Source organism: Macaca fascicularis, chromosome 7, assembly GCF_037993035.2.
Source record: "Macaca fascicularis isolate 582-1 chromosome 7, T2T-MFA8v1.1".
Lineage (NCBI taxonomy): Eukaryota > Metazoa > Chordata > Mammalia > Primates > Cercopithecidae > Macaca > Macaca fascicularis.
In genome coordinates, this window is record NC_088381.1 from 35,285,584 (window position 1) to 35,300,357 (window position 14,774).

Consider the following 14,774-nt stretch of genomic DNA (forward strand, 5'->3'; position numbering starts at 1 on the left):
TAGTCAAAGCAAAGTGTAATGGAGACAGAGTAAAGAAGCCCAATTTTGGCCAGGCGCGGTGGCTCAAGCCTGTAATCCCAGCACTTTGGGAGGCCGAGACGGGCGGATCACAAGGTCAGGAGATCGAGACCATCCTGGCTAACACGGCGAAACCCCGTCTCTACTAAAAACACAAAAAATTAGCCGGGCGAGGTGGTGGCGCCTGTGGTCCCAGCTACTCGGGAGCCTGAGGCAGGAGAATGGCGGGAACCCGGGAGGCGGAGCTTGCAGTGAGCTGAGATCTGGCCACTGCACTCCAGCCTGGGCGACAGAGCGAGACTCCGTCTGAAAAAAAAAAAAAAAAAAGAAGCCCAATTTTATTTTCCTGTAGCTTAAAAGTTTAAATTTACTCTTCTGCTGTACCTCCAAAAACAAAGATTAAATAAGAACCATGAAGCAGATACCATTCCTGATTAACATACTTTTCTTCAGGAAAATAACGTTAGTTATCTCTACTCACATCTCCACTATACTTCTCTAGGAAATAAGTAATAAAATGTAATAATTTTATTAATCCTATAAATTAACATATTTAAAGTTGCCTTGCTTTAAATGTGCAACATTTGTTTTTTACTTTAAAAAAAAAAAAACTGTTGCTTGGTAGTTTATGCTGGGTGGAAAAAAATTGATATTTTCTTATTTTTTCTCCTGAAATAGTTTATGTTTTATTTTGATCACTTAAATACATGTTTATGACCTTAAGAAATAAAGTTGCATGTAATAATCCTATTTAATCTTTTTTTGCATAATTAAAATAATACAACTGCAGTATTTTTCATAATGTGTCATACTGAGCTGTAAACAAACTTGGAAACTGTTGGGTGTTGATTTTAGTGCTGATTTTGTTTTTCTTAAATAATAGTTTTATATTTAGTATTAGAATAAAATTATAAAGAGTGATATGGCTTTCTTTTGTTTTGTTTCTAATCTTACCATGATTAGTGAGACAGTCATTTGTTTTCTAGATTGATGACATCGTAAAAGCTGTTGGTAACTGCAGCTACAACCAACTAGTGGAGAAGATCATCTCTTGTAAACAGTCAGACAATAGTGAGCTGGTTAGTGAAGGTGGGTGAGTGCTGCTGTTTCCTGACTTTTGAAATTCTTGGCAAGACAATTTTTCTAATAATTTAATATCTTTCAAATTTATTAAATAAGACTTCTAAAAAACACATGTCATATTACTTGTATGAATTTTAAGAAGTAACCATTCATAGGCTGGGCATGGTGGCTCTCGCCTGGAATCCCAGCGCTTTGAGAGGCCGAGGCAGGTGGATCACCTGAGGACAGGAATTCATGATCAGCCTGGCCAACATGGTGAAACCACGTGTCTACTAAAAGTACAACAAAAAATTAGCCGGCCATGGTGGCGCATGCCTGTAATCCCAGCTACTCAGAAGGCTGAGGCAGGAAGGAGACTCACTTGAACCCAGGAGGCGGAGGTTGCAGTGAGCCAAGATCGCACCACTGTACTCCACCCTGAGCAACAGAGTGACTCTGTATCAAAAAAAAAAAAAAAAAAAAAGAAGTAATCCTTCATAAAGGTGCCAATGAAAGGTTTTTCCTAGAATTCTTTTTCATTTAACTTGTAAAATCAGGCCTCAATTCTATTAAAAATCTTTGGAATCACTTGCTAACTTTGGTATGGTCATGTACCCAGAGGTTACTGATAATTACTTTTTTAAAAAAGGTTTATTATTTAGGAGTACTGAATGGACTTTATCATTGATCCTGAATACTTCAATTGACTGAGATGAGTATTATGGTGCTCAAGTACTCTATTTTAGTAGACTACTGCCTTACGTTTCAGTATAATATAATATATTAAAGCCCCATTCTGGATCAAAATATGCCTCTGAAAATCAGTTTTCCTAATCCTTAGCTAACTGGAATTCCTAAATTCATCATCACAAAATCAGTTTAATATTTTTTCAACTGTGTTCCAGTCAATGATGAGAAGTGGAGATTTGAAACAGAATGCTATCAAAAGGCATAGCATGTAGATATACCTTCTTAGTCCCCATTTTACTCTTTCAAAAATACACACAAATACTGAGGCTATACTTCTTCTTTCTATGAAAGGTAAACAAAAAAGAAAGAGAAATTATGAGAAGTAGAGCGTGAGTTTTAGTCTGTCTCAGACACACAATTATTTTACATAAGATATAATGAAAGTTTATTACAATAATCACATTTTTAAGAATTAAAACTGACGACTACAAGAACATATGAGCATATAAAAGATATGTGCATGAATTCCATCTATATTAATCAGAACCCAACTAATTATATTACTTAATTATCCAGAAGTTTAACACATTTTTGCAAAAGAGGAAAATAATAAGAAAATGCATAGTATTTTAGTTAAGGTTTATCCTAATCTTTTTTTTTTTTTTTTTTTTTTGGAGATGGAGTTTCACTCTTGTTGCCCAGGCTGGAGTGCAATGGTGCGATCTCAGCTCACTGCAACCTCTACCTCCCAGGTTCAAGCCATTCTCCTGCCTCAGCCTCCCGAGTAGCTGGGATTACAGGCATGCACTAATTTTGTATTTTTCGTAGAGATGGGATTTTGTCTTGATCAGGCTGGGATGTTTATGCTAGTCTTCTACTTGCAATAAACATATAAAGATACAGGGACAGGCTGGACATTGTGGCCCACACCTGTAATCCCAGCACTTTGGGAGGCTGAGGCAGGAGGACTGCTTGAGCCCAGGAGTTTGAGACTAGCCTGGGCAATGTAGCAAGATCCCATTTCTAAAAAATAAAAATAAAAAATTAGCCAGGCACCTGTAGCTCCACGTACTTGGTAGGCTGAGGCTGAAAGATCACTTGAACCCAGGAGGTCAAGGCTGCAGTGAGCCAAGATCATGCCACTACACTCTAGCCTTGGCAACAGAATAGAATCTGTCTTAAAAAAAAAACAAAAAGCAAAAAACATTATACAGTCGTTGATCGTTGATTTCTCTGACAACTCTTTCGTTACAGCATGAGGCAGCAATGTTCAAATTTTAGGAGGGAAAGAAGCAACAAAAACTGTTAGAAAAGTGTTTTATCTCAATTAACAAAATTCCTTCTCAATGAACTAGACTGTAGGGGGGAAAAACTCCACTCACTAGAAGTTTGCATTCCTATACAAGCTCTCATTACCATAGATATATTACTAAAAAGAAGCTCCTATTTTAAAAATGTCTATCTATGGAATCCTTCTTCAGTAATGTCCAGTATACTAGAGTATGCTATTCAGTAGTACTTGAAGGAACAATATGATTCAGAAAGTGGTAACAGACAGAATGCTAGCCAAGAAGTAATACTTGGATAAACTGACTTATGGAGTATGAAGTTATGTGAAACACTTTTAACATCTTTCCCAATTATGGCTACAAATACAGTAAGGATGGGACTTAGTACTACAATAATTAATAAAATGAACAAAAAAGTCAATCCCTTCATTACTTCTTTTTCCTTAACCTGATGTCACAAATATTATTATTTTTCTGACATTGATTCCTCAGGATAACGAAAAACTATAGTTAATATATGTGTTATTGATAATTTAGGAAGAACATCATGGTAAAAGCAAAGAAAGAAACCCTCTAAAATGGTATAGAATTTTTAGGGAATATCTACTGGGTATATTTATTGATTACTTCCTTGATATATAAATTTCATAGTGGTGAAATTCTACATGCCAGATTTCCATATTAAAGAATAATTATATGTGTCATTCAGCATAATTAAAAAGCTAAACTAGATATTTGTTCATAAGTGACTACAAGTATGTAGTTCATTTGAAATAATTACTTAACACTAATGGTTACTTGTATAAAACACTAAGAAATCATGGAAAATAAAAGGCCATAATAGACCATAATAGACATTTTTACTTACTTTTTAGCAATTAGGTTTCCTTCATCATTTTTCTTCATCATATTATCTTTTTTTTTTTTTTTTTTTTGAGACAGTCTCGCTCTGTCACCCAGGCTGGAGTGCAGTGGCATGATCTCGGCTCACTGCAACCTCTGCCTCCTGGATTCAAGCAATTCTCCTGCCTCAGCCTCCCGAGTAGTTGGGACTACAAGCATGTGCCACCATGCCTGACTAATTTTTGTATTTTTAGTAGAGATGGGGTTTCACCATGTTGGCCAGGCTGATCTCGAACTCCTGACCTCAGGTGATCTGCCAGCCTCGACCTCCCAAAGTGCTGAGATTACAGGCATAAGCCACCTCAGCCAGCCCATCATATATCATATTATCTTGAGTGGTGTTCAGTTGAAATAATCTGCTTTCTTTTTCTGTTTAGCCTGCAATTGTAGCTTTCCCTTTAAATCAGTATAATACCTCAAAGCTGACTTATTTCTAATCTTTATTAAAAAAATAATAATAAGTTTTGGTCACAGGTGATAACTTTTTAAAAATTCACACATTTTATTTCCTATCAAGGTATGGAGAATAAGAAATATATTCCCTCAAATTCCTTTTTAAGGAAAAAGAAATGTTATTTAGCAAATAATCAAATAGAGTTAGGTGTTCTTTCAACTTGTTTTAGATAACATTCACTTTTCTTGATGCAAATACCTTGTAAGTAAAGGTATAGAACTTTTACTTTACGTAGAATACTTATTTGTAGAACACAGTGCTTTTGGGTGTTGATACCTTTTTTATTTTCTACTTTTTTTCCAGTATAGTGATGAATAGAAACAATACCTTTTTGAATCTGGTTGTGATGATGCTGATTTTTCATGGCAGCAAAAATCAGCAAGTTTAAAAAAAGCACAGTACCAGCAGCCAGACTTCACCAGAGCTATTCATTTAATTCCAGATGCTCTCAGGAATCGTTCTTTTTTGTTGTGTGTGTGGTTGTTGTTTGTTTGTTTTGAGACAGAGTCTTGCTCAGTTGCCCAGGCTGGAGGCTGGAGTACAGTGGTGCAATCTCGGCTCACTGCAACCTCTGCCTCCTGGGTTCAAGCAGTTGTTCTGGCTTAGCCTCCCAAGTAGCTGGGACTACAGGCTCACGTCACCACGCTGGCTAATCTTTTGTATTTTTAGATGAGACAGGATTTCACCATGTTGTCCAGGCTGGTCTCAAACTCCTGACAGCTGATCTGCCCACCTCCGCCTCCGAAAGTGCTGGGATTACAAGTGTGAGCTACCATACCTGGCCTAGGAATGTTTCTTTAACAGTTGATCCTAGGACAAAAATACACTTATAAAAATATTTCTAGGATATGTATTACTCATTTATTAAAATATTTATTGAGCCTTTATTATGTGCCATAAATACTGAACATTATAGTTTGGCTTATTATTTTTATTAAATAATATTGGTTTCCTTTTTCTTTCTTCAACTTTTATTTTGAAAAATCTCAAACCCATAAAAAATATTATAATGGCACAATGAACATTTATATGCTCTTTACCTAAATTTACCAATTGTTAATATATTGAATGTTTTCTTTTTTTCTGTATTCCTACACACCGAACACATAATCTTTTTTTTTTTTTTTTTTTTTTTTTTTTTTTGAGACGGAGTTTTGCTCTTATTGCCCAGGCTGGAGTGCAATGATGCAACCTTGGCTCACCACAACCTCTGCCTCCCAGGTTCAAGCGATTCTTCTTCCTCAACCTCCCGAGTAGCTGAGATTACAGGCATGCACCACCACACCTAGCTAATTTTGTATTTTTAATAGAGATGGGGTTTCTCCATGTTGGTCAGGCTGGTCTCAAACTCCCAAACTCAGGTGATCTGCCCGCCTTGGCCTTCCAAAGTGCTGGGATTACAGGCATGAGCCACTGCACCTAGCCCCACACACTCTTTTTTCCCTAAATCTTGTGAGAATTAATTGCAAATAAAGCACTTTGTCCGTAAATGCTTCATCATTTGTCTCCTAAAAACAAGGAATTCTCTTATATAAATTCTCCTATATAATCACGATACAATTATCTCAAGCAATTTAGCATTTATACAATATTATTTAATATATTGTTCATATTCAGAATTATCCCATTTTCCCAGTAATGCCCCTTACAGCTTTTAATTTTTTTCAATGTAGGCTCCAATTAAGAATCATTTAGTTGTCACATCTCTTTAGTCTTCTGTAATGTAGAATAGTTCTATAACCTTCTTCCTTCCTTCCTCTCTTGCTTCCTCCCTTCCTTCCTTCTTTGCTTCCTCCCTCGTTTCCTTCCTTGCTTCCTCCCTCCTTTCCTTCCTTTTTTGTCTTTTATGACATTGACTTTTTAAAATAGTCCAGGCCAGTTGTTCCATTGAATATTCCTCAATTTGGATTCATCTGATTATTTCCTCATTAGTAGATTCAGGTTATATATTTTTGGCAGGGATGCTACATAGGTGACATTATGTCTTTCCCAGTGCATCAAATCGGGGGCACATGAGCCTGATTATCTCATTCTTGGTGATGTTCAAATATAAGATAATATCTGCCAGGTTTTAATACTGTAAAGATGCCCTTTTCCCTTGGTAGTTAATGAGTCACCTGTGATGTTATTCTTTGAACTGTGTGAATATGCTATTCCTTAATAATCTTTCACCCAGTAGATCTGGCATCCATTGATTCTTGCCTGAATCAATTATTACTGTGGTGGTCATAATTTCTGTTATTCCTTCTATTTATTAGTTGTTATTCTTCTGTAACAGAACAGTTTTCACTTCTCTTCCTTCTCCTCCTTCCCCATTAAAAAAAATTATATCAATATAAACTCATGGATTCCTTTTTATTCAGTGTATTATAATCCATTATCATTATTCTTTTTGATGCTTTAATTGTTCTAAATATGATATGGCCAGTGGGATGCCCTCAAGTTGGGTCTTGTGTTCTTTTGTATCTCCTCATCTTTCCTTGAGCACTTATTTTTTGGCACAGTAAAATGTTCTGGGCTCCCTACTGCACTCCTGGAATCAAATCATATGAGTGGACTGGGCGCGGTGGCTCACGCCTGTAATCCCAGCACTTTGGGAGGTAGGTAGATCACCTGAGGTCAGGAGTTCGAGACCAGTCTGGCCAACATGGTGAGACCCTGTCTCTACTAAAAATACAAAAAATTAGCCAGGTGTGCAGTGAGCCGAGATAGCGTCACTGTTCTCCAGCCTGGGAACAGAGTGAGATTCCGTCTCAAAAAAAACAAAAAAAAATTGTATGAGCTTTTATCTTTTCAAGTAAAATCTGGGCATTTGTCATTAAAATAAATTGTTTTGCCCATCCTTTTGAGAAAAAAATACATTCATATAATGTATTTGATCTTTGAAACTTAAATATAGATTAAATTCTTTAAAATTAGATTGTTTAAAGCTGTCACAGTGACAAGTTAAGTTCTGACTAAGCTTAAATTTGAACACAAATCTCAGACAGGACCACATCTAGGCAACATTTTTAAATAAATCAAATTTCCTTCCTTCCTATTTCTACATTCTATTCCTTTTTACCTAATGATAGTACCTGTCTTTCTAACTTCACCATCTCTAAGGCATTCATTACTTTCATGTTCTCTAATAACTGTCCAGTAATAGAGGAAAACAATTTAATGAACTAATTTATTATTGAATTTCTTTTTTCTTTTTCTTTTTTTTTTTTTTTGGGAGACAGAGTCTCTGTCGCCCAGGCTGGAGTGCAGTGGTACAGTCTCGGCTCACTGCACACTCCGCCTCCCAGGTTCATGCCATTCTCCTGCCTCAGCCTCCTGAGTAGCTGGGACTACAGGCGCCTGCCACCATGCCCAGCTAATTTTTTTGCATTTTTAGTAGAGAAGGGGTTTCCCTGTGTAAGCCAGGATGGTCTCGATTTCCTGACTTCATGATCCGCCCGTCTCAGCCTCCCAAAGTGCGGGGATTACAGGCGTGAGCCACCGCACCCAGCCTTGAATTTCTGAATATAAGAAATATTTTCAAATATAGTAATCTTCTCAGGAAAATAGGGCTTACATTTATTCTCATGAATAATACTCTATTATCATTATGTGAATTTTTTTACCTTTAGTATCATCAATAACAGTATCTAACAATAAAATTGAGATTTAATGTGAATGTTGTAAATAAACCATGGATTATTTGAATCAGTAACACCTCTTTGAGCATTATAATGATGCTCTGATAAGTCTACAGATAAATAAACCACTGTGTATCACTTAGAGTTGTTTTCCAAAATTTGTTTAAATAGTTGTAAAAAGTTAAAACTAGATTAGCCTTTTCCACTAAAACCACTGTTTAAGAGATGACAGGAGAATTACGAAACATTGTTTTTCCTAGTTTTTAATAAGTTATGCTTTATGGTTTTGGGAGAGATACAATTCAGGTGGCATTTATAATACTCATCTGCAATAAATTTTAAAACTTAATACCCATAATAATTCTCCTAGGTTACAGTCTTCACTTTGCCATAACTAGTTTTATGTCCTTGGGCAAGTCACTTATTGTCTCTGAGCCTATGTCCTATTCTGTAAAAAGAAGTAGCAGAGAAAGACCTTTCTAATATTGAATTTTTGAATTTCACACTAACATGAAAGTAATGTGCTATATATCTACTGAATTTCTCTATCTTTTTGAGAGGGATCTGTAGAGAGGATATTGTGTGAGTAAGGTATGGAAGGGGCATTTAAAAACATCTTTGTGAAGGGAACATTTAGTAATACAGATACTACAGATAGCAGTGGTACTTTTCAGCACAGGCATAATGCCTACTCTTTAAATGCTACATAATAGTAAATGCTATTTACTAGTGTACATCATAAATGCTATTCATTAGTATATGGTAACTTAGTACTTGGCAAAGTAACAACAGTAATCAGGTGGAGAAACTTCTTATATCTAAATGTATAAACCGAAAAAGTTGCAAGTATTCAATGAATTTCTTTTGACTATAGACCTCTTTATAATTTTTGTACTTTCTGTCATAACAAAGTCCTTGCAGTAGTGTGATAACTATAGTGTGGTAACTTTTTACAACTACTTTGTAGCTTGAAGTACTATGGTTTGACACTAAGGGATGTCTAGGGAGTGGAATAAACCTATGTTATCTGCTTCTGGCCCTACCAAGTTTTATTTTAAATTTATTGTTGAAGTGTTAGTTTCATACCACAGATTTATCTTTAGTCCTTATATCTGTATCTCTCAGATCACTTATGAAACTTTTTAGGGCATTCCCTTCCCTCCTCTTCCATTGCTTCTGAGACATCTCTCCTTACTCCAAAAGGAAGGAGGCAAAGAAGAGAAATACAAGTTTAAAAAAATATGTATACAGTTGATTCTCATTATTTATGATAGCTATGTTCTATAAAGTTGCTGTGAACACTGAATTAGTGAATGCTGAACCACTGTCCCTAGGATAAATATGAGTTAGTTTCCAAGGAGCCTTTGGTAACAACATTTTCATCAACTGATCAATACATAAACTTGTTTTATGTGTGTTTCTGTTAAACACACCTTATTTAATATACATTGTTGATTCACTAGCATTAAACTCACAGCCAACAGCACTACAGATAGAATATGCCTCATCTGAAAATCCAAAATCCAAAATGCTCCAAAATCTAAACACCAACATGACGCTCAGAGGAAATGCTCATTGGAGCATTTGAGATTTCTCATTTTCAGATTAGGGATGCTCAGCTGATAAGTATAACACAAATGTTGCAAAATCCAAAAGAATCCAAACCCAAAACACTTCTAGTCTCATGCATTTCAGATAAGTGATACTTAGCCTCTCAACCTGTATAACTCATGCCTGAACGAAACTTACCTAGCACATGTATTTTTTCTGTAAGGCACATCACAGCCTTTGTCTACTGAATACTAGCCAGCACTTTGGCATTATGCTTGGATGCTGTTTGAAACAGCAAAATCACCAACAGAAGGCATAAAAATGTGAAAAACTTGGCACTAAATAGACCATGAAAGGGACACTTGTTTACAGTATGTGAGAGAGCTGAAGCAAGAAGGCAGAATGTTGCCTTGTTTGACCTCAGCTGGGAATGTGCACATTGGGCCACTCAGAATTTTCACCGGTCTTCACATGTCCACAAACAAGCATAAAAATGCTGCAAGTGTTGATTTGAGGGTTCTAAATAAATTTTAGCCAGCAGATGAACTTGCAGATACGAACTTGCAATGAGGATCAATTGTGTTTATGAAGATCAGCTGTGTGCGTGCGTGTGTGTGTGTGTATATATATGTTTTAAACTATACCCCAGATCACTTCTGCATATTTTATTGTATTTCAAAAACAAAAGCCATAAGATCTGTTTCCAAACTTGATACAGCTACATGAGTGGCATATGTTGGAGGAGATTAGAATAAAAATGGCATAAAAAGCCATTACAAATGGCATCATTTATCCCACGGCTTTCTCTTCAGCCTTATGCCTACTTGTAGTTTTAAAGCAAGAATTGAGAAGTTTACAATTAAGAATTGAGAAGTTTAAGAATTATCTAGGATTTTTGTAAAATCTTTTAATGTGAAAACACCTTGCTACTGGGAAGGTAGCTGTTGACTGACATTTTTCTTTCCTACCCATTTTTAAAATTGCCTGACACCTGTCTTTTTATTTGCTTTGATGAGTTTTAGTTTTATTGTGTCTGCTTTTTTACTGCAACCTGCATGAAATCCTTTGTAATAGTAGGTGAGGTATAAGTAAATTCATTTGTTTATAAAAAAGAATTTCATGTAACTATTTCTTTAGGTTAGGAATTTCTGTATACACATATTTCATAGCAAAATTAAAATCACAGATGTCCAATTTGGAGTCATCATAAAGTAGTAGGGAAAGTATTATAATGATAGGCCTTTTTCCATGCTTGGAACACACTTTAAATAGAAAAAGAATAACTTTTTAATTTTGAAATTATTCTATCTAATATTATGCATTGGTTCTATAGGCTTTGTAGCTGAGCAGTTTCTAAATAACACAGCCACTCAACTGACATACCATGGATTATGTGAACTAACTTCAACGGTTCAGGAAGGAGAACTTTGTGTGTTCTTTCGGAATAATCATTTTAGCACCATGACCAAATACAAGGTATGATATAGAAATAGCTATTTAATTGTGATTCTAAATCAAAAGAGCTTGATTTAGAGATGTCTTTTGATCTGCTTATAAATAAAAGATTTTAGCATAATATTTTGTAACCATCAAATTATGAAGGTAATTATTAAATACAGTACTTTATAAGGATGGGATGGATTAACAATTGAAGTGTTACCTCAAATCACTTTTTGTTTTTTAATTCTCCACTTCTTTTTCACAGATCTTTGCAATAAGTATTTTATTATTTTCTTTCTAAGAATCAAAAAAAGATAAACCCTAGAGATAGAACTAGGATGACTTATTTTTTTTTTTTGAGATGGAATTTTGCTCTTGTCGCCCAGGCTGGAGTGTGATGGCGCGACCTCGGCTCACCGCAACCTTTGCCTCTCGGATTCAAGCAATTCTCCTACCTCAGCTTCCCGAGTAGCTGGGATCACAGGCATATGCACCACCACACCCCGCTAATTTTTGTGTATTTTTGGTAGAGACAGGGTTTCTCCATGTTGGTCAGGCTAGTCTCGAACTCCCGACTTCAGGTGACCCACCCGCCTTGGCCTCCCAAAGTGCTGGGATTACAGGCGTAAGCCACCATGCCCAGGCTTTTTTTTTTTTTTTTTTTTTTTTCTTTTTTGAGATGGAGTTTCACTCTTGTTGCCCAGGCTGGAGTACAATGACGTGATTTTGGCTCACTACAACCTCCACCTTGGGTTCAAGCAATTCTCCTGCCTCAGCCTCCTGAATAGCTGGGATTACAGGTATGCGCCACCATGCCTGGCTAATTTTGTGTTTTTAGTAGAGACGGGCTTTCTCCATTTTGGTCAGGTTGATCTTGAACTCCCGACCTCAGGTGATAACTCGCCTCGGCCTCCCAAAGTGCTGGGATTACAGGCGTGAGCCACCACGCCCGGCCAGAACTAGGATGACATCTAATGATGGAAGTTTATATTTCAGTGCTAAAGGAATTTAGAATAAACTTTTTTATTTATTTAGATGATTTGCCTTTATGATGGTTTGCTATTACTAAAGTTTAATGAATTTGGTGTGACCAAACATTAAATTCTTTAATAATGTGTAGCTTTAAATTCTTCCTATAGTGCCATTTATGGCTCTGTCATTTACTGGTTTACTCTTTTTATCTCTTATAGCCATTCTTTTTGTTGTTAGAGCTTTCACTTAGTTCAGAAGTTTGTCACCTTATACCTATTGAAGGTATAGATTCCTTCAATAGTACAGTAGAATACCGTACTGATGCCGTCAATAATATACCAAAAATGTTCAGTAGCACTTCATGCATGGGGATAAAAATACAAGATATGTTCTATTCACCAATACTTTACTTCAGCCAAAATGGTGTCTATTCACTGATAACCCTCCATCCCATACATACATTATACCTTCTAATTTCTGCACTTTCCTGCCATATCTCACTCCTTAAGCCCTGTTTGGAAAGCTCTTCTCATTCCTTTTTGCCTGTCCAAATTTTACCCATCCTTTAAGAAACATTTCAAATACTAACTCTTTAGTAAAGCTACTTCTACTTTCCTCAGACCACTGGTTCTCAACCCAAATTGTATGCTAAAACTGTACGGGAAGCTTTTTTAAAAATGCCAGTCCTCAGAACCTACCACCAACTCCATTAAATGGAGGTGGGATCTGCGCATGATTAATTTTGAGTGCTTTTCAGGTGATTTTAATGTGCAGCTAAGGCAGAGTACAATTGTCTAACCATCATCTAGCTGTTATTGGCTACATCATCTTTTTTTAGCCCTTATTGGTTAATACCTAGTTACCAGTTTTCTTTCCATGTAAATGTGTCATTTTTTTTCCTAAACGAAAGTATCTTATTAAGGTCATGAATTACATCTTCATATTTTCTTCAACACTTTAGTCAGTGAATTACACAGAGTAGTATAAAATAATGATTTGTTTGCCTGTGTAAGAATACCCTTAAAGCCCTGGCTCTCCCTATCTTGGTTATAGCAACAGCTCATTTGTATAACTTCAACATTTTAGCTATATCTAGGTCAGATATGGGCCCAGAGTCATCCATACTCCTCAGAATTCTGAGGCCAAAGGATATAAGGATCAGATTTATTGCTACATGGTGAATACTGCTAAATCATTTTATTTCTTACTTAACCTGACCTTTCAAGTCTAGGATTTATTCATTTATTTAACAAATATTTATTGAGCAGGTGTCATGTCTGGGTGCTCACTAGTAGTCGGAATACAGCACGAGCAAGGCGGCTATGGTGTCTGCCTATTAAGGACCTCCTAGTTTGACAAGGGGCAGATATTAAATAATTACACAAATAATTGTTAATTTATTTCTACTGAGATACATTTTGTTAAGGATACATATCACAAGCTATGAGTGTTTTTATCAGGATTTATAACTTAGTTGCTTTTATCAGGACTTACAACTTAGGGAGTGTCAGGAAAGATATATTTGAGAAGGTCACATTTAAAATGATGCCTGAGGCTGGGCATGGTGGCTCATGCCTGTAATCCCAGCAGTTTAGGAGACTGAGGCGGGTGGATCACCTGAGGTCAGGAGTTCGAGACCAGCCTAGCCAACATGGTGAAACCCCATCTCTACTAAAAATACAAAAATTAGCTGAGCATGGTAGTGGGCGCCTGTAATCCCAGCTACCTGGGAGGTTGAAGCAGGAAAATCGCTTGAACCTGGGAGGGAGAGGTTGCGGTGAACTGAGAACATGCTGTTGCACTCCAGCCTAGGTGACAAGAGCAAAACTCTGTCTCAATAAATTAATTCATTAAATAAAAATAAAATGATACCTAAAAAGTGAATCTTCTAGTTTAATAAGTTGGCCAAAAAAGAGTAACTAAGCAGATAGAGCATGTATGCAAAGGCCCTGAGGAAGGAAAGAGCTTGACTCCTGAGGAATTAAAAGAAAGTCAGTGTGCCTGAAGCATAGCAAATAAAAGGAATGAAGAAAGGCTAAATAGATAGACAGGGATTAGATCTTGTAAAGTGTTGGGGTTTTTTTAAATTTTAATTTTTATTTTTGAGATGAGGTCTTGCTCTGTCACCCAGGCTGGAGTGCAGTGGCGCAATCTGGGCTTACTGCAAGCTCCACCTCCCGGGTTCATGCCATTCTCCTGCCTCAGCCTCCCAAGTAGCTGGGACTACAGGCGCCCACTATCACGCCCAGCTAATTTTTTTGTATTTTTAGTAGAGGTTTCACTGTCAGCCAGGATGGTCTTGATCTCCTGACCTTGTGGTCCTCCCGCCTTGGCCTCCCAAAGTGCTGGTATTACAGGTGTGAGCCACCACGCCCGGCCTATTGCATCTCAAACTTAACTATAATTATTATTATTATTATTTTTTGAGACAGGGTGGGGTCTCACTCCATCACCCAGGATGGAGCGCAGTGGCTACTATAATTCTTAATATCTAAAATCTAGTCCATATTCAAATTTGCCACTTGTCCCCAAAATAGTTTTATGGATGATTTGTTCAAACCAGGATCTAATCAAAGACCATGCATTGCATTTGATAGAGTAACTCCGTTTTAATATGATCCAAATCTTGTGTTCTCCAGGGATCCTATGGGCATTTGGGCGATTATTTATGACCCATTACAGTTCTCGGTTCTATTTCCTGTATTCCTATTATACCAGCTTTCCAATCCTCAGTCTTTAGATAAGACACTGCTTTACTTCTGACAGAGTACC

At 36.6% G+C, this 14,774-nt stretch overlaps 1 protein-coding gene across 12 annotated transcripts in view; it reads left to right on the forward strand.

Moving 5' to 3' along the window:
- MINDY2 (MINDY lysine 48 deubiquitinase 2) overlaps nucleotides 1-14,774 on the forward strand; it is an 84,939-nt gene that overhangs the window by 46,469 nt on the left and 23,696 nt on the right. For 5 of the 12 annotated variants that reach the window (XR_012414995.1, XR_012414996.1, XR_012414997.1 and 2 more), the window contains one exon: nucleotides 1,005-1,107. Coding sequence is in view for 7 of the 12 variants with exons in the window: in XM_065547971.2 (XP_065404043.1) it covers nucleotides 1,005-1,107; nucleotides 2,448-2,570; nucleotides 10,924-11,066 (369 nt within the window). In the remaining 5 variants the exon portion in view is untranslated. Of the gene's footprint in view, nucleotides 1-1,004; nucleotides 1,108-2,447; nucleotides 2,571-10,923; nucleotides 11,067-14,774 lie in introns of all 12 variants that reach the window. The other 7 variants (XM_005559653.5, XM_005559654.5, XM_015452877.4 and 4 more) reach the window with 2 other exon arrangements.